This window comes from Pseudophryne corroboree, chromosome 3 (assembly GCF_028390025.1).
Source record: "Pseudophryne corroboree isolate aPseCor3 chromosome 3, aPseCor3.hap2, whole genome shotgun sequence".
In the NCBI taxonomy this organism is placed as follows: Eukaryota; Metazoa; Chordata; class Amphibia; order Anura; family Myobatrachidae; genus Pseudophryne; species Pseudophryne corroboree.
Window position 1 is genome coordinate 56,940,551 of NC_086446.1, and position 21,370 is coordinate 56,961,920.

Consider the following 21,370-nt stretch of genomic DNA (forward strand, 5'->3'; position numbering starts at 1 on the left):
GCTACCGATGCGCTCGACACAGGTTACTATTCCTAATCATAGTCCACGTGGATCGTAAAGTATAAATAAGTTACAAAAATATATTTTTTAAAAACTCATGTCGACATTTTCATGTGTTCACCTAGTGACCATGTTGACCTAATGACCATGTCGACCTAATGCACATTGACCAATAGTGGTCAACTTAATGAGTGTCAACCTAAGTGCTGTCAACCTTAAGACCGGATACTACCTGCATTTTGGGAAACTACAACCTGTTTTAATGGAATTGGAACCAGAACAAAATGGCCTGTACCAAACACTATAAGGTCAAAGCTATTTCTATGTATGTGATTCCTGGTTTGCGTTCAACTTACCAGAAGTCATCATCGGCTTGCATTCGAAAGAATTAAAGTAAACAATGCAAGGCTTCTGTTTGACGCAGGAAGATGGAGAAAGGTAGAAACCAGAAGAAGGAAGTATTCCCAATTATGGGCACACTCGGACTTTGTGACACTATACTTAAAGTCAAATATTTGAATGATATTTGACCACTAATGATAAAATATAACTTTTATTTATTATCTTAAAACATGTGCGAAAATATTGTGCAAATGAAAACAAGTGCAAAAATTATAAACAAAATGTGAAATAAAGCTAAAAATTTAGTCACTGCTGCCTTTAATTTTTCACTCTCTCAAGTGTTTAGAATGTATCCATTTTTGTTACAGAAATCATTTCTTTACCATCCTATTGGAAACAAATGTATCCTTTGTAAGTGCTACTGTGAGAGCTGTAAAGGACTAGATTGACATTCTTAGTTGACAATCTCTTATTCTTGGGAGTGTGCGCACCACTCTTTTCCAAGTTTTATAATCAGGCACTCATGCCCTGTGTAATACCTGTAATAAGTCCTTTATTGTGGCTATCTGTTTTACAGAATAATCCTTTATAGCCCCCTATTATTCAATTTCTATTTCTTTGTAATATCTTCTACTGTATTAGACTTTACTTGTAGTTCATCCGATTAAACATTTCAATATAGATGGAATATTAATGTGATGAGACTGAAGATAGTCGTACCATATAACACTACTGAGTTGACAATCTACACATGCTGTTTTTGCCTGTCTGTATTATTGATCTTAATTCATGTTAAATACATTCAAAGGACAATTGTGTTCCCTGCCAATTGTTCAGGAATATTGCCAGTTTATTTTCTATAACAAGCACTATGCTAATAGATGATTTTTGCCCCCCGATTGTGGCTTATACTCCCACATCCAAATTAAGGTGTATATCCGTGTTAGCACCTGAGTCTTATACCTCGCCCACTAAAAAGGTATGATAATGGTATGTTATAAATGCACTATGTCGTATAATATTTGGACAGAGCTAATATATTGTCCTTCTCTTACATACCCCAGCTAATACCTGCTGGTCGTGGCGATGATATATTATAGGTAGTGTGTTATATCATATACTGTTTAAGGTAAAGCTAAAATATTATCCTTCTGTTACGTGACCCAGCTTATACCTGCTGGTCGTAGCTTATGCCTGCAGTTCCACACATATGGTCAGGGGTCCACATAGCATTCCCTATCAGGGTAATAACACTATGTCCCACACAATTATTAGTGTTTATTACTCAGGTTAAGTTCCTAGTGTAGACAGGTGTGTTAGATAATACAGAGGTGTAGCGGCTACCTGTTTATAATACCTTTCACATCTCCCATTTATAAATCTTGTTAGACAATACTAATATAATAAAGTAGATAGATATATCTTTATATGGAGATGTATTGTATTATAACATGCACCCAATTTCCAGCTTATATACAGTGTGATAGGGAGCCGTCTAGAGCACAGCTTGCTAGAACCGCATGCTGTACTACCATGCAGCCGCTGACCCCCACATCCCGTTACCCAGGGTGCGGTTACCAATGGTGGTATCAGTCAGTGCGGGCCGCCGGGTGAGTGTCCCACTACGGCCGCTGACCGCCGCTTCCCGTCTAACAGGTCACACGCACTGCTGATGATATCTGTCAGTGCGAGGCCGCCGGGTGTATGTCCCGCCTCGGCTGCAGCTGCGGCTGTGCAATACGCTACAAGATTGTATCACAACTTACAATATATAAGGAACATTTATATTAAACAATGGATATTTCTATATGCAGTGACTGAACATTAAAAAAAAAGCTAATTGACAGACACACTGCCGTGTGAGCTGTCTCCTAACGATCGTTTCGCATGAGCTTAATCATAGGAAACCCGATTGTCGGGTCTGAAGGAGCTAAGTACCCAGTCAATCTCTCTCATTGGCCACACAGTTTGATTGACACATCTTGTGCCCAATCTTAGATTATTTTTATACAGGAACTGTTTATTATTACATCGGCTGCCAGGAGGAGTATATTGTTGATAGTTTACCACTTATATTTTTTGACTTGACATTTTCACCTACTACATAGATGAATTTTTGCCCTTCTGTGAGTTTTATTTATTTATTATAGTTCTTACTAGTTTAGTTGATAATTATTATTGTTATATTTTAAATATTATCTATTATTATTATTATTTGATCATCATGCTTCCTGAGAGACGTGATTGTGCCCCAGTGTATCAGGGTGCCATATATTATTGTTGTGTTCTCTATATCTATTTGATATAGAATATATGTGTACAGGTGGAGGGAAAATATTATTTAGTGATAAAACTTACTATCTTAGGTGCCATTACCGAATCTCTGAAATAGTTGTTGACGTGATCCATTTGTGTATTATTACCCATGTACTTGTGTGGGTGTGTTCAATTTATGTACGGATATTAGGACAGTAAGTCCCCAAAGAAAAAAGAAAAAAGAAAATAAAAAAATATATGTGCTGATCAATATAATGAATATAAGTGTAAAAGTGTACAACCGTGTACCAATAAAACAAAACGTGAGGGGCTTAACTGCGTGTACATACACTCTATTTAACATGGTGTAGTCAATTGCTATGACCAATCCCATATTTCCAAACATGGATTCTTTAATTATTACATTTTGAGGGAAAATTCATCCAGTTAGAAAGGTTGAAAATCGGTTGTAAACCATCTAGTAGGAAAGTCCATCAACTTTCCTTTCTCAGCAGCTCTTGTGTTATACTGCCTCCTCTTATTCCCAAGTGTACTCATTCTATTCCAAATGCCTTAAGGTCTGTTGCTTTTCCGGCATGTTTTTCATGGAAATGTTTTGCAACCGTTGTCAGTGGTTTGAATTTATTATAATCCTTTTGGCAACTTTCTGATCGAACCAACATGCTCCAGAACCCTCTGTTTCAATGGTCTAGTTGTCATACCAATATATCTTTTCCCACATGTGCAGACGAGACAGTATACAACTCCAGATGTCATACAGTTTATGTAGTCCCTGATCTTATGTATTTTGTGATATTTATCTTCAAATTCCGTTGTTTTTGTCATATAATCACATGCTTTACATCCTCCACATTTGTATGACCCCGTGAGAGCTCTGTTTGATATTTTTGAACTGTAGTGGCTATGGACTATTTCATCCCTGAGGTTGTTCGCTCTCCTCCAACTCATGGATGGTTTGGTTCCAAGTTCTTTAGCCAAATCTGGATCCAAGGTCAAAATTGACCAATGTTTATTAATAATTATTTGTATTTCTTCCCATTCTGAGCAAAAGTCGCCCACAAATCTGATAACATCTGACTTTTTGGTTATCTTGCTTTTCTTGGGAAAGAGCAGCTGATTGCGATCCATTTGTTGTGCCTGATATTTGGCTTTTTTAATGGCCCTTTTCGAATAACCTCTCCTTAAAAGTCTCTCACTCAGCTCCATAGCTCTCTGTTCGAATTCTGCTAGCCTGGAGCAATTTCTCCTCATTCTCAGGAACTCCCCTCTGGGGATTCCTTTAAGGACCGGGGGGAAGTATGCACTTGATCTATGTAGGACACTGTTAGTTGCTGTGTGTTTTCTATGTAGATCTGTACTTATTCTGCCATCTTCCAGTTTTCTCACCTTCAGGTCCAGAAATGTCACTTCAGTCTCACTGATTTCATAGGTAAGTTTGAGATTGAGGTTGTTATTGTTAAGTATATCAATCAATTCTCTAAACTTATCTCTGGGACCGTCCCACAGGATGAGCAGGTCATCTATATATCTCCTCCAAATTAGGATGTGTTGGGTATACTCTTCCATTGTCTCATGAAAGAGAATGGACTCCTCCCACCAGCCCAAATATATATTAGCATATGTGGGGGCACAGGCCACCCCCATAGCTGTGCCCCGCACCTGCAAATAATATTTGTCATCAAAGACAAAGAAATTTTTCTGAAGTACAAACGTCAGAAGTTTTAACAGGAATTCTCCAAATTCCGTTTTATCCTCTTTCTGGAGAAAATATTCAGCAGACTGAATGCCTTTCTCATGCTGAATGCTGGTATAGAGTGATTCAACATCACATGTGGCAAGAAAAACTTGCCTATCAGTATGGATTTCATTCAGTTTGCACAGTACGTCTGTTGTGTCCTTTGTATAGGACGGTAATGAAGTTACAAACTTCCTGAGGTGGGTATCCAAAAATATGCTGGCTTGTTCAGTCAACCCCTCTATCCCCGAGACTATGGGGCGGCCAGGGGGTATTTGTTCGTTCTTATGAACTTTGGGGAGTAAATAAAATGTGGGGGTCTTTGGTTCTTCTACCTCCAGGAATTTGAGTTCTGTTTTATTTATAATGCCCGTCTCATAGGCTGTCATAATTATTCAATCGTACTGTTTTTTATATACCTCCATGGGGTGAGAAAACTGGAAGATGGCAGAATAAGTACAGATCTACATAGAAAACACACAGCAACTAACAGTGTCCTACATAGATCAAGTGCACACTTCCCCCCGGTCCTTAAAGGAATCCCCAGAGGGGAGTTCCTGAGAATGAGGAGAAATTGCTCCGGGCTAGCAGAATTCGAACAGAGAGCTATGGAACTGAGTGAGAGACTTTTAAGGAGAGGCTATTCGAAAAGGGCCATTAAAAAAGCCAAATATCAGGCACAACAAATGGATCGCAATCAGCTGCTCTTTCCCAAGAAAAGCAAGATAACCAAAAAGTCAGATGTTATCAGATTTGTGGGCGACTTTTGCTCAGAATGGGAAGAACTGCAAATAATTATTAATAAACATTGGTCAATTTTGACCTTGGATCCAGATTTGGCTAAAGAACTTGGAACCAAACCATCCATGAGTTGGAGGAGAGCGAACAACCTCAGGGATGAAATAGTCCATAGCCACTACAGTTCAAAAATATCAAACAGAGCTCTCACGGGGTCATACAAATGTGGAGGATGTAAAGCATGTGATTATATGACAAAAACAACGGAATTTGAAGATAAATATCACAAAATACATAAGATCAGGGACTACATAAACTGTATGACATCTGGAGTTGTATACTGTCTCGTCTGCACATGTGGGAAAATATATATTGGTATGACAACTAGACCATTGAAACAGAGGGTTCTGGAGCATGTTGGTTCGATCAGAAAGTTGCCAAAAGGATTATAATAAATTCAAACCACTGACAACGGTTGCAAAACATTTCCATGAAAAACATGCCAGAAAAGCAACAGACCTTAAGGCATTTGGGATAGAACGAGTACATCTGGGAATAAGAGGAGGCAGTATAACACAAGAGCTGCTGAGAAAGGAAAGTCGATGGACTTTCCTACTAGATGGTTTACAACCAAACGGCATGAATGAACATATACATTTTTCACCCTTTCTAACTGGATGAATTTTCCCTCAAAATGTAATAATTAAAGAATCCATGTTTGGAAATATGGGATTGGTCATAGCAATTGACTACACCATGTTAAATAGAGTGTATGTACACGCAGTTAAGCCCCTCACGTTTTGTTTTATTGGTACACGGTTGTACACTTTTACACTTATATTCATTATATTGATCAGCACATATATTTTTTTATTTTCTTTTTTCTTTGGGGACTTACTGTCCTAATATCCGTACATAAATTGAACACACCCACACAAGTACATGGGTAATAATACACAAATGGATCACGTCAACAACTATTTCAGAGATTCGGTAATGGCACCTAAGATAGTAAGTTTTATCACTAAATAATATTTTCCCTCCACCTGTACACATATATTCTATATCAAATAGATATAGAGAACACAACAATAATATATGGCACCCCTGATACACTGGGGCACAATCACGTCTCTCAGGAAGCATGATGATCAAATAATAATAATAATAATAATAAATAATAATATTTAAAATATAACAATAATAATTATCAACTAAACTAGTAAGAACTATAATAAATAAATAAAACTCACAGAAGGGCAAAAATTAATCTATGTAGTAGGTGAAAATGTCAAGTCAAAAAATATAAGTGGTAAACTATCAACAATATACTCCTCCTGGCAGCCGATGTAATAATAAACAGTTCCTGTATAAAAATAATCTAAGATTGGGCACAAGATGTGTCAATCAAACTGTGTGGCCAATGAGAGAGATTGACTGGGTACTTAGCTCCTTCAGACCCGACAATCGGGTTTCCTATGATTAAGCTCATGCGAAACGATCGTTAGGAGACAGCTCACACGGCAGTGTGTCTGTCAATTAGCTTTTTTTTTAATGTTCAGTCACTGCATATAGAAATATCCATTGTTTAATAAAAATGTTCCTTATATATTGTAAGTTGTGATACAATCTTGTAGCGTATTGCAAAGCCGCAGCTGCAGCCGAGGCGGGACATACACCCGGCGGCCTCGTACTGACGGATATTATCAGCAGTGTGTGTGACCTGTTAGACGGGAAGCGGCGGTCAGCGGCCGTAGCGGGACACTCACCCGGCGGCCCGCACTGACTGATACCACCATTGGTAACCGCACCCTGGGTAACGGGAAGCGGGGGTCAGCGGCTGCACGGTAGTACAGCTTGCGGTTCTAGCAAGCTGTGCTCTAGACGGCTCCCTATCACACTGTATATAAGCTGGAAATTGGGTGCATGTTATAATACAATACATCTCCATATAAAGATATATCTATCTACTTTATTATATTAGTATTGTCTAACAAGATTTATAAATGGGAGATGTGAAAGGTATTATAAACAGGTAGCCGCTACACCTCTGTATTATCTAACACACCTGTCTACACTAGGAACTTAACCTGAGTAATAAACACTAATAATTGTGTGGGACATAGTGTTATTACCCTGATAGGGAATGCTATGTGGACCCCTGACCATATGTGTGGAACTGCAGGCATAAGCTACGACCAGCAGGTATAAGCTGGGTCACGTAACAGAAGGATAATATTTTAGCTTTACCTTAAACAGTATATGATATAACACACTACCTATAATATATCATCGCCACGACCAGCAGGTATTAGCTGGGGTATGTAAGAGAAGGACAATATATTAGCTCTGTCCAAATATTATACGACATAGTGCATTTATAACATACCATTATCATACCTTTTTAGTGGGCGAGGTATAAGACTCAGGTGCTAACACGGATATACACCTTAATTTGGATGTGGGAGTATAAGCCACAATCGGGGGGCAAAAATCACCTATTAGCATAGTGCTTGTTATAGAAAATAAACTGGCAATATTCCTGAACAATTGGCAGGGAACACAATTGTCCTTTGAATGTATTTAACATGAATTAAGATCAATAATACAGACAGGCAAAAACAGCATGTGTAGATTGTCAACTCAGTAGTGTTATATGGTACGACTATCTTCAGTCTCATCACATTAATATTCCATCTATATTGAAATGTTTAATCGGATGAACTACAAGTAAAGTCTAATACAGTCGAAGATATTACAAAGAAATAGAAATTGAATAATAGGGGGCTATAAAGGATTATTCTGTAAAACAGATAGCCACAATAAAGGACTTATTACAGGTATTACACAGGGCATGAGTGCCTGATTATAAAACTTGGAAAAGAGTGGTGCGCACACTCCCAAGAATAAGAGACTGCTGCGGCTGCTTCCCTGATTGGCTGCCGGTCCGTCATCTCTGATTGGCTTGTCCAGGGTTGCCGCCCGCCTAATAATAAGTAGTATTACTTACACCCACCCTCTCTCCGGGCAGTCAGAGCTCCCTACAGCCTTTCTCCCTCCCGCGCCGCTACCTACACCCTCCCTCCCGCACCGCTACCTACACCCTCCCAAGTCCCGCACCGCTACCTACACCCTCCCTACCTCCCGCACCGCTACCTACACCCTCCCTCCAGCGCTGCTCCCTACAACCTTCACTGATCCCTACTGCAATCCCGGGATCCTGGGAATCCCGGGATTGACCGTTTTTCAATCCCGAATCCCCGGATTGAAAAAACGGCTCGGGATTGGCCTCCCTAGTTGGAATTACTTTGGTGCCATACCCTTATGGACAGAGTGGAAATCATTGACTCGATTTTGTTTAATATCAAATTTTTTTTTAATGTATTTTATGTAATCATGATGTTAGTTTGTTTTTAATATATTTTAATAATGAATGAATATATAGGTGGCTTTAGATTAACAAGTATAACATAGGATAGAAACATATGTTGTTTATGTTTTGCCAGGTTTTAGTTTGTTTAGTAATTCCTCCCTTAGTCATGTGATACAGGCAGGGGTACATAAATCTGTACTTGGTGAGAACCCATATACAACCTATGGAAGGACCATATAGATCAGAAATGCATTGGTGGTGATTATGGACTCTCTCTGACAGTGCCCTTGCATTATATTCATTCACAAGAACATTCCTGCTCCTGCTCATTCTGGATGAAAAGGTCTTAGTTTGTTCAGTGAGTCCATATGCTCATTGGAGGTCCATTTTTTTTATTGTTTTTAGTTTGTCCTAGTCATATCTGGAATACATTTTGTGATTGGAAATTTGTAACTTTTTTTATTTGGATGCTGGAATAAACCCACCCATTCGGAGAAATAATTCCTCTCTATTGTTATTATTTTTGTGCATGCACACCTGTATGAGGATTGGCTGGTAGATGAGTCCTAGCCCAGTGTTAAAGAAACCTGTTAAGGAACATGTTTACCTATTCCCAGGTGAGTCGATACCCGAAAGGAATGTACATTGGTCCATGGCTGATTGAGATCTGATAGCAATGACAGTTTGAAGTTCCCGAAAGATACCTTTATGTGCACGCATCTCACTGTGATTGGTTGAGTTAAGATAAGGAATCTTCCCTATGATTGTGGTGTGATTTATTATGGATTAATCAAATGTTTAGTTGTTTCATCTTGTTTCCCAGGAAAAGCGTTTATTCCAACAGCAAGAATACCAGAGTAGTTGGATAGGACATATACATCCTATCCAAGGGGCCGCTCATATTTTGTATTGTGTTATGTACAGTAAGCGGTGGTGCTCATGAGGGTGTACTCAGCTGCCATCTTGGGGGGCATGTTGCTGGGATTTATTGTATAGTGGGATGCAGGACCCTTTCTGCACATGTGCACTATGTCCCCACCCCCACTGATCCCAGCACTATGGACCCCTTGCCAATATATTATATACAGTGAGAATAAGTTAAAAAAAAACACACAGAAGAGTTTTTTTATATAACGTTTAAAATTGTATAAAACAAATCCAGAAACTCTCATTCACCGCTAAGAGAGAATAACATATTTTCCCATCTGTTAAAGTCCATTGTATATAAATAGCTGCAGTGTCCCATGTTATACAGGAGGTCACTCACATTGGGGCTGATTCTGAATCACATGCAGATAGCCACCATGAGCCCTTCCCTGGGGTACAGCCAGGGCCCCTTCCCAGGAGTCTGACTGTGCAATAACTGAGACGCCCACTCTGAGCATCTGTAGACGCCACCATTGGGTGCATCGTCGAAGCTTGTACCAGCCCCCTGCTATGAGCAGATGCTCAATCAGAGCGTGGCCTCCAGTGTGAGCGATTATGTGTCTGAGTCTGCAGCCACCTCAGTGACATGCCATAGACACTACCATAACATCTCCATGCATTCACATAGACACCTCCTAGTCACCACTCAGGAACACCCAATGCAAGCAGATGGGTAAGTGATGCAGCCACAGAGGAAGACCCATCAATGAGGACAGGCCGACACTCACAGTTATCTCGGGGGGCCAATGCAGCCCACTTACACAACTCTGAATCATCTCCATTCAGTACAAATGTAAATGCAGTTTTGAATATAACACAATCTTGTGGATGTAACACAATCATTTTACATGTGAAGCTGCAGAGGCGGCTTTACACACTCCTGAAGTTTTATTCCAGAGTCCCCCAGAGTATTCCCTATAAGGTCCAGTCTGGTCAGAGAGCGGTTTGTAGTAAGAACAGAGCGGAGATCATCACAGCAGGAGGAGGTCAGACGACAGAACTGTAACCTGATAAAAGAAGAGGGATCTGTATTAGATCATTACTTATCAGTTACAGGCTCACACTCAGCATGGCGCTATTACTGAGCATTTATAAACTATATAGCAAGACTTACATCATGCAAACATGGCTGCTTCCAAATGATTAAGACAATAATCTAAGTAACGATGCTATTTAACAACAGCTTTAAGTTGAACATATCAGAGATACCTTCTGCATTATGCAGATTACTGCAAATTCTATATCATTCAGTGGAGCTATTTATCAAGCATATAAAAACCTATACTCCCATTGCTAACACCATATGTGGATGACATTAGCAGGTCTGTGATAAAGCTATGATACCCCTGGAGTAGGATCTCCTGATCCCTCCCCTGGAGTAGGATCTCCTGATCCCTCCCCTGGAGTAGGATCTCCTGATCCCTCCCCTGGCAGGCTGGATGGTCCTCCCCTCCTTCCTCTCACTGATATATCTGTGTGCATGTGCTAATCCATGGCTGCGCTGACCAATAAAGACACCGGCTCAAAACTATTTTTCCTTCACTGCTTTGATGGCCAATTGGCTAAATAGTTCTCAATGGGATGCAAGAGGCCTCTCTTGGTGTGAGATTTAGGCACAGAAAGAGAACACATGTACTGTAAGTTATACGTACACTGAGTTGGATTTGATATCCCAGCCAGGAGCCGGAATATCGTCTCTCACCACACATTGGGCCTGATGGTGACCTTAGGTCGCCACACTATTTTATTCCCCCTCGGGTGGTTGCGTGGCCACCACCTGAGGGGCAATATGGGAAAGGGGTCGGGAATTGGACTGCCGGCATTTCACTGGCTGTTGGGTTTCCAACACTAGTGTTCCCGGTATATTGAATGCAACCCTGTACACTATGTAGTGGGAGGTAATTAGTAGTATAGCTTAGAGAGGTTATGTGGGTGGTACTGGGATGTGATAAGCTGCCTGAAGAGGGGCATTCTCAGAGAACGTCTGAAGGTTTGGAGGCTAGCAGAAAGTCTTATTCTGCCAGTGAGGACATTAGACGTACCTCCAACATCTGGGTGTTGACACTCTGCATATGCTGAAGGTATATGAGCATGAAAAATGGACAGGGTCTCTTGGCGATACCAAATTTATTATAACATTAGGGATGTTCCCCAAGCTGACCCAATGTGTCTTGCACCACTGTGCGGTTGCCGTGCACAACGTCTATTCTATACATCTACTCATTAATGCAGGTGCAGCCCAAAAAATTCCTGTAACCATTATGAGTGTGGATTTGTTTCTGGAAAGTAAGTATCTGGAAGGAGCCAAATGTGTCCTGTTATACGGATAGTATGAGGGCTCATTTCCACCACATTTCTCTTCCCAGACACATCAAGGCCTTATGAATGGAGAAAATAGTGGTGTCCTCCAGACTTTCCCTCTCCCCAGACTAAACCCGTCTTCACCCCTGTATCTCAAATAATCTCAGTGCTGTGGAACATATTCTAGTTTTGTTACATGAGTGTGAAAGTCAGAGTAATTATTTGTCTAATTCCTATTCAGTAGTGGACACCACTCATTCACCCAAGTCCATGTCCACTTGTTCGCCATACACAGCCTGTGACATTGGGCATTAAGTGACATCGCACAGCGCTATCTGTGCTGCGGTCTCCATCTGTGCGGTTCTACAATTACATGAAAGTTTGTTTTATATAAAAAATATGTACAAAGAATTGCGCATCACCCATTTGTCTAATCTGTGTCTCCAAACATCTGACGAGAGTGGAAATGTCCAGAATTTATAATAAAACTAATAATATTAGCATAATAAATTTTGCATAAAACTGGTTCTTCAAGAAAAATACAAAGCAATGTTTGTAACGTAACAATGAATATACTAATAGTTATAGTAACACTTAGACATATCTTACGTAAGACCCTGCAGGGCACAGTCTGGATGTCTAAGTCCCTCACACAGAAGCTTTATTCCAGAGTCCCCCAGAGCATTCACTGACAGGTCCAGTCTGGTCAGAGAGCGGAGTGTAGTAAGAACAGAGCGGAGATCATCACAGCAGGAGGAGGTCAGACCGCATTCCCATAACCTGATGAGAGATGAGGGATCTGTATTAGGTCATTTCTTGTCATTATGAATCTCACACTCGTAAAAGTTACTATTTTTATCAAACATTACATCATGCAAAAATGGCTTTTTCAAAATGTTTAAGGGCAAAAGCAAAGTAACAAGGTGATTTAATGCAGCTTAATGCAGGAGATGTCGGAGATATCGCTTGCATTATGCAAAGTGATGCAGAATACTGCAGATCCCATCATTCCCAATAGTGATTGCAAAGTGGATCTATTTTTCTTTTTCTTTTAAAAAATACTTTATTTGGAATTGGAATGATAGATCAAGGCAAGCAGGTACAAGCATGTCAAAACACAAAGGCCATAAAATGCTTACAAAAACCATGACATACTGTAGACATGACCCGAACAGCAGACAGTGTCATTCATTTAACATAGAGGTGTGCGCCAGGTCAATTTTCAGGTTTTGTGTTTTGGTTTTGGACCTGGATTTCCTTTGTGTTTTGGAGTTTTACCAAAACCGCCCTTGTGGGTTTTGGTTTTGGATCTGGATTTTAAAAAACAACATAAAAACAGCTATAATAACAGCATCTGGGGGTGTTTTTGTTCCTACAGTATTACAGGTTGAGTATCCCTTATCCAAAATGCTTGGGACCAGAGGTATTTTGGATATGGGATTTTTCTGTATTTTGGAATAATTGCATACCATAATGAGATATCATGGTGATGGGACCTAAATCTAAGCACAGAATGGATTTAAGGTTCATATACACCTTATACACACAGCCTGAAAATAATTTTAGACAATATTTTTTATAACTTTGTGCATTAAACAAAGTGTGTCTACAGTCACACAATTCATTTATGTTTCATATACACCTTATACACACAGCCTGAATGTCATTCAATACAATATATTTAGTAACTTTGTGTATTAAACAAAGTTTGTGTACATTGAGCCATCAGAAAACAAAGGTTTCCCTATCTCAGTCTCACTCAAAAAAGTCTGTATTTCAGAATATTCCGTATTTGGGAATATTTGGATATGGGATACTCAACCTGTATTAACATCAATAACATTCATTTCCACCTCACAGCTCACAATATTGTTTTTATCCAGTTTAGGCCAAAAGGTTATACTGAGGTAGCTGGATGACTAAGCTAAGCAACAGCAGTGGGCAGCAAACACGTGGCAGTTAATATATTTTTAAATGCTGTAATCATCTGTTAAAATTATTACCTGTGGCTCACATAATAACGCAAATTGGCTCTTATCTGTGCCCAATTTGGACACAGTGTGACAAGGGTGAGCATAAGGTCTGCGGTCTTACCCCGCTGGAGATGCCCAATCTCATCTGATCTTGGAAGCCAAGCAGTGGAGGGCCGGGTTAAGTACTTGGATGGGAGACTACCAAGGAACACCCTGGTACTGCAAATATTTGCCACCCACCTGTCACCAATATAGAGCATTGTCTTACATCTCGGTTATGACCTATGATTCAACCATCTGCTAGGATTAAAAATCCCATTTGGGATATATAGCAGTTTATAAATGACGGTCATATATATATACACTGAATGAGTAACTTTTTGTCACAGGTTGTCCTATAGTTGGAATGTGATTATCAACAAAATTATAGATATACCCACTTCGGCCTGTATTAGGTATTTGCACCTTGCAATTTATATATCACTTTCTATATTTTCGCAATGTCACTATTTAACAAATATGGGCGCTCATTGAACTCCTCAATAATCAATTTTAATGAGAATTAATAAAATATAGCATTTTAGTTAGCTATTGTGACATTCAGTCATATAACATTATCTGTATATGAGTGCTTCCCAACAAGAGTCTTCTTTTTTTCTTTTTCTCTATGTTTACACTGTGAATAACTGACTCGGGGGAGCACCACTGATGGGCAGCTTTCTGATACATAAAAATAAGGAATGCGTTACCTTACGTATCTGCTTCCCAAAATGAGGATTTGAACCTTAAATTCAATTATCAGTTTATATAGATAATTATCATTATACATATACATCCACTATACCAGTGCGGTTTCCAATTTTTTGTTTTCTAATTAACTGGGTTTGGTTCTCTGTAAAATCACAAGTTTTACGGACAATGAGATTGGGGGTGGGAGAGGCTGGCTATTAAAGCAATGGGGAGGCCCAGGAAGAAGTACGGTAAACTCAGTCTTATAAAGATAACACTCTCATAATTTAAAAAGCCAAACTTTGTATATTTGTGTATAAAGTAGCATTACAGCTGTGTAAAAATTAGCATACACAGTTTTTTATCTAATTTCCCCAAAATATGTACAAATGCACACAAAGAAAAAGCACAGTTCGGAGTTCTACACAGCTCTCTAAAAGAAAAAAAATCTTTACAATGAGCTATAGAGTTGGGACACAAAGCACTATAAAAAAAGTACAATGAGTGACATCACTATGTCGCTGCAGGTGTCAATAACCTATCTCCAAGGCTCTACTGGTATATTGTTATCGCTGATGGTTACCATGCCTGTGAACTAGGGTTTGATTCCCGCAAAGGACACACTTGTATTGTGTATCTGTGTAAAAATTAGCACACACAGTTTTTTTCTAATTTTCCCAAAACAAGTTCTGTCATACTTTGTATACAGACTCAGACATGCGCACACATATAGAGTCAAAAATAGAAATAGGTGCTACTTTTTACACAAATATACAAGTGTGACTTTTCAAATTACAAGAGTGTTATCTTCTTCCTGGGCCTCCCCATTGCTTTAAAAGGCAGTCTGCCCCAATCCCACCCCCCGTGAGACTTGTGATTTCACGGATTGGGTGTACTGCTTAGTAAAGGACAGCACAAGCAATTTATTTATATACAGTAGTGTACCGGCCATGTTGTGTTTGTCATTAACTAAGCAGTGCACCCAGTCCGTGAAATCACAAATCTCATGGGAGTGAGACTGGGGGAGGCTGCCTATTAAAGCAATGTACACACACACATACAAACTAGGGTTAATTTTTGTTTGAAGCCAATTATCCTACCAGTATATTTTTGAATTGTGGGATGAAACCAGAGTACCCGGAGGAAACCCACGCAAGTAAGGGAAGCATATACAAACTCCACACAGAGAATAGTGGGAATCGAACCCATGACATTAGTGCTGTAAGGCAGTAATGCTAACCATTACACGATCCATATACAGGTTGAGTATCCCTTATCCAAAATGCTTGGGACCAGAGGTATTTTGGATATCGGATTTTTCTGTATTTTGGAATAATTGCATACCATAATGAGATATCATGGTGATGGGACCTAAATATAAGTACAGAATGCATTTATGTTACATATACACCTTATACACACAGCCTGAATGTAATTTTAGACAATATTTTGTATAACTTAGTGCATTAAACAAAGTGTGTGTACATTCAAACAATTCATTTATGTTTCATGTACATCTTATACACACAGCCTGAAGGTCATTTAATACAATATTTTTAATGTTTGTGTATTAAACAAAGTTTGTGTACAATGAGCCGTCAGAAAACAAAGGTTTCACTATTTCACTCTCACTCCAAAAATTCTGTGTTTCAGAATATTCCGTATTTCGGAATATTTGGATATGGGATACTCAACCTGTGTGTGTATATATATATATATATATATATATACAAAACAAAAGGTAACCCTATTTTTGCGCTGTACCACTAGTCTCTAACCAACAAGAAATACCCTCTGTCAGATAAGGTATCTAAAATAGATATGGGATAGGAAAAGGATCTTGTGGGAGCCAATCAGCCTTCAGAATAACAATTTTATAAAAATAATTTTTTTATTTATACACAAACGAAAGGTATTTATAACCTAAAAGTTTGTCCTAGGTACAAATATCTAAAAATTCAATAAAACAATTAAACAATCTTATACATAGATATTTTTAGTTGATGTGAGGAATTTACAGTCAGGTTGTCACAGTCAGAACTTGGAGGGGACGTGCATCCAACCAGGTGCTTGTAATATAGCTTTGTTAGCTCAATAGTGCAAACCCAACGCGTTTCGTCCGTTAGGACTTCATCAGGGGTTGATAATCAGCTTTCATGATAAAATGATTTACCACTGATTAAGACAGGTTTAAATTCTTAATGTTACATCCAATCACAAGTTCTTTTCAAATGATTTGGTATCTAAATAGACTTCATCAAAACAGAAAATGTACAATTAGGTTGAAGTCAGAAGTAGTATTTATCCCTAATCAAGGAGAGTAGAATCCTACAATCCAACTCTGCTCCAAAAAAATCACCACAATGGGAGTCTTTAGGTAGTTGTGATCCTGTGAGGTTGTGCCTGTTCCAGTGAAAAAGGAATAGTGCGGTTCAGGATTGGAAATTTCTAAAGACTCCCATTGTGGTGATTTTTTTGGAGCAGAGTTGGATTGTAGGATTCTACTCTCCTTGATTAGGGATAAATACTACTTCTGACTTCAACCTAATTGTACATTTTCTGTTTTGATGAAGTCTATTTAGATACCAAATCATTTGAAAAGAACTTGTGATTGGATGTAACATTAAGAATTTAAACCTGTCTTAATCAGTGGTAAATCATTTTATCATGAAAGCTGATTATCAACCCCTGATGAAGTCCTAACGGACGAAACGCGTTGGGTTTGCACTATTGAGCTAACAAAGCTATATTACAAGCACCTGGTTGGATGCACGTCCCCTCCAAGTTCTGACTGTGACAACCTGACTGTAACTTCCTCACATCAACTAAAAATATCTATGTATAAGATTGTTTAATTGTTTTATTGAATTTTTAGATATTTGTACCTAGGACAAACTTTTAGGTTATAAATACCTTTCGTTTGTGTATAAATAAAAAAATTATTTTTATAAAATTGTTATTCTGAAGGCTGATTGGCTCCCACAAGATCCTTTTCCTATCCCATATATATATATATATATATATACACACATACACACACACATATATATATACTGTGTACATATGTATACACACACACACACACACACACACACACACACACACACACACACGCACAGCTCAAAAAAATAAAGGGACCACTTAAACAACACAATGTAACTCCAAGTCAATCACGCTTCTGTGAAATCAAACTGTCCACTTAGGAAGCAACACTGATTGACAATCAATTTCACATGCTGTTGTGCAAATGGAATAGACAACAGGTGGAAATTATAGGCAATTAGCAACACACCCCCAATAAAGGAGTTGTTAGCAGGTGGTGACCACAGACCACTTCTCAGCTCCTATGCTTTCTGGCTGATGTTTTGATCATTTTTGAAAGCTGGCGGTGCTTTCACTCTAGTGGTAGCATGAGTCTACAACCCACACAAGTGGCTCAGGTAGTGCAGCTCATCCAGGTTGACACATCAATGCGAGCTGTGGCAAGAAGGTTTGCTGTGTATGTCAGCGTAGTGTCCAGAGCATGGAGGCGCTACCAGGAGAAAGGCCAGTACATCAGGAGACATGGAGGAGGCCGTAGAAGGGCAACAACCCAGCAGCAGGACCGCTACTGCCGCCTTTGTGCAAGGAGGAACAGGAGGAGAACTGTCAGAACCCTGCAAAATGACCTCCAGCAAGCCACAAATGTGCATGTGTCTACTCAAACGATCAGAAACAGAGTACATGAGGGTAGTATGAGAGCCCGACGCCCACAGGTGGTGGTTGTGCTTACAGCCCAACACTGTGCATGACGTTTTGCATTTGCTAGAGAACACCAAGATTGGCAAATTCGCCACTGGCACCCTGTGCTCTTCACAGATGAAAGCAGGTTCTCACTGAGCACATGTGACAGAGTTTGGAGATGCCATGGAGAACATTCTGCTGCCTGCAACATCCTCCAGAATGACCAGTTTGGCAGTAGGTCAGTAATGGTCTGGGGTGGCATTTCTTTTGGAGGCCGCACAGCCCTCCATGTGCTCGCCAAAGGTAGCCTGACTGCAATTAGGTACCCAGATGAGATCCTCAGACCATATGCTGGTGCAGTTGGTCCTGGGTTCCTCCTAATGCAAGACAATGCTAGACCTCATGTGGCTGGAGTGTGTCAGCAGTTCCTGCAAGACGAAGGCATTGATGCTATGGACTGGCCCGCCCGTTCCCCAGACCTGAATCCAATTGAGCACATCTGGGACATCATGTCTCGCTCCATCCACCAACAGACTGTCCAGGAGTTGGCGGATGCTTTAGTCCAGGTCTGGGAGGAGATCCCTCAGGAGACCATCCGCCACCTCATCAGGAGCATGCACAGGCGTTGTAGGGAGGTCATACAGGCACATGGAGGCCACACACACTACTGAGCCTCATTTTGAGTTGTTTTAAGGACATTACATCAAAGTTGGATCATCCTGTAGTGTGTTTTTCCACTTTAATTTTGAGTGTGACTCCAAATCCAGACCTCCATGGGTTAATAAATTTGATTTCCATTGATAATGTTTGTGTGATTTTGTTGTCAGCACATTCGACTATGTAAAGAACAAAGTATTTAATAAGAATATTTCATTCATTCTGATCTAGGATGTGTTATTTTAGTGTTCCCTTTATTTTTTTGAGCAGTGTATATACACAACAATTGTGGAATTGGCGCCCTAAGGGTAGTGCAAGTCTAGTCCCTATTTTTTAATGACACTTTAAGTATACCTTGTTACAGGCATAACAATAAACAGTGAGTTCCGATACACAGGATTTTTAATAAAAATTATTAAAATGACAAGTGTCCTTAATCATAAAGAAACATTCGAAGACAACAGCCTCCTATACAATATTGGAGGTTAAGTTCCTTATGGATGTACAGATTGTTCCTTTTGTGATATCCTCCTTCCAGTACTGTAGATAGGAGATGACATCAAAACATAATAGGGTACTCTAGACTAAGACTAAGGTAAATATAACCTCTTTGGAGTTCTTCACTAACAAGGAAATAAGGGTGAGAAGGCCAAATACTGTAGGTCAATGATTATGGAAGCCAGTGGCGTAAGTTCGTCACAGTCGCCCGGAGGCAAGATAAATATTGGTGCCCCCCTATTTCCTATATTAGGATAAACATATGTAATTATGTATGTATGTATGTATGTATGTATGTATGTGTGTGTGTGTGTGTGTGTTTATATATATATATATATATATATATATGTGTGTGTGTGTGTGTGTGTGTATATATATATATATATATATATAAAATGTGTGTGTGTGTGTGTGTGTGTGTATGTATGGAGTGTTCTGAAAAAAATATTATATACTGTATTTGTACATTTAATTGTCTTATTTTAAATCACACATTTCTTAGCAGTCATACCCAGGATTAGAACCCATGACCTGTTACACTGACAGCAGACACTTTACTGATGGAGTTATTTGCTCCTATAGAGGAAGCATGAGAATTCTATATGAAGTTACGTGTAATTATCAGAGAAGTATCCATATAGTTAAAATACTCATATTTCCTATACAGGATCGAACAGCTTCATCAGTAAGGTGTCTGCTTCCAGTGTAATAGGTCGTGGTTTCTAATCCTGGGTGTGATACTTGTAAAAATATGTATCTACAGTATAATAAAACAGGGTGTGATTTGTAGTGTGCAGGGACCAGTGAGGAAGTCGGCCACTGAAAAGACAGCGACAGCTATCAATTAACTTAATTCAATGGTGTCACAGAATGGGAGGAGAGGTGCCCCCTTCAGAGCAGGAGCCCGGCGGCAGATGACTCCGTTGCCTCCCAGAGTTCTGCCTCTGATGGAAGCGTAAAGGTCAACATATGTTAACAATAACAGCAGGCTATAGCAAGAGAGGGGATGTGACCCAACAGGTGAATAACATTGTATATCAAACCATGAGTGCATATAAAACTGTACTGAAGAATTGTAGACAAAAAGTCTCCAAGGCCAAAAACCTCAAACCTGATGAAACTACATGGAGGGCTGGTATGCCAAGCATCTTTGAGACCCACTTTGACAGAGGTAGTTATTGAGTGTAGAAAGTGTTTTAAAATTAGATATAAAGTGGGTGAAAAAAATATACATGGATAAAATAACACATATAGGAGTTAGTGAAAAAAATAGTGACTATAAGCATTAGGGTGTGATGCCCCGGAATGGCCCAGATAGAACAGTTCAGGGGACCCCAAGTCCCAATGCTTACCCCCAAATAAACGCACACTATATGAAAATAACAGGACTTACTTTGTATTATGCCTGAATCATTGATGTGCAGTCAGATGTAGATCCCTGCTTAAAACCAGTTGGGAAAGTGGGGGAGGGGTGCTACTCAAGAATGAAGTCATCTCAGACTGCAGGTGTGTATTTATACACATAGTATAGACTATACAGAGGAAATGGGTCTAGAATGCACACCCTAGTGGTTGTAATAAGAGGTGCTATCTGCTGAGATTTTATGGTACTACAGGGGAAGAAATGGGTGCAGATGCACTATGGTCTACAGTGTCCACCTACTTTTTCACCATTATTGCCAAGCTGATTCTGTCAGCAAGGCAGGGCTGTCTTAACAGCAGTGTAGGCCCCTGGGAAAAGCAATGCACTGGGGCCACTACCCATCCTCCATCAGTAGGGGTGGGGTTGCTATAAGCCGCAGCTTTGATGTCCTGCGGGTGGTAGGGTGAGTTCTATCATCCGCTCAGCAGTAATGTCTGCTAACTACAGTACTCCATTTCTGCATGGTGGGAGATGAGGTGGGAGGGAGAACACTAAACTGCTGAAGGAGGAATTAGGCTGAATGGAGGAGCACCGGTACATGACTTTCATGGTGGTATGTGGTGTTTAATATGCAGCAGATGGGTGGATAGTAGAGTGGGCTTAATATTCCTCATTTTCCAGTATGAGGGCAGCTTGCTTTACTGCGGATATCTCCAGTTCCTGGATATAGATTT

At 39.7% G+C, this 21,370-nt stretch overlaps 1 protein-coding gene and 1 pseudogene across 2 annotated transcripts in view; one reads left to right on the forward strand and one right to left on the reverse strand.

The window, feature by feature from the left end:
- Positions 1–8,276: 8,276 nt before the first annotated feature.
- Positions 8,277–21,370, reverse strand: part of LOC135054718 (NACHT, LRR and PYD domains-containing protein 3-like) — a 368,941-nt gene continuing 355,847 nt past the window's right edge. Inside the window, exons 12-13 of one of the 2 annotated variants that reach the window (XM_063958007.1) lie at positions 12,303–12,473; positions 8,277–10,399 (exon numbers count right to left, since the gene is read on the reverse strand). In XM_063958007.1, coding sequence (XP_063814077.1) covers positions 10,237–10,399; positions 12,303–12,473 — 334 coding nt within the window. In that variant the 3' untranslated portion in view covers positions 8,277–10,236. The remainder of the gene's footprint in view (positions 10,400–12,302; positions 12,474–21,370) is intronic. The other variant, XM_063958006.1, reaches the window with a different exon arrangement.
- On the forward strand, positions 13,774–13,894 carry LOC134897845 (5S ribosomal RNA; annotated as a pseudogene).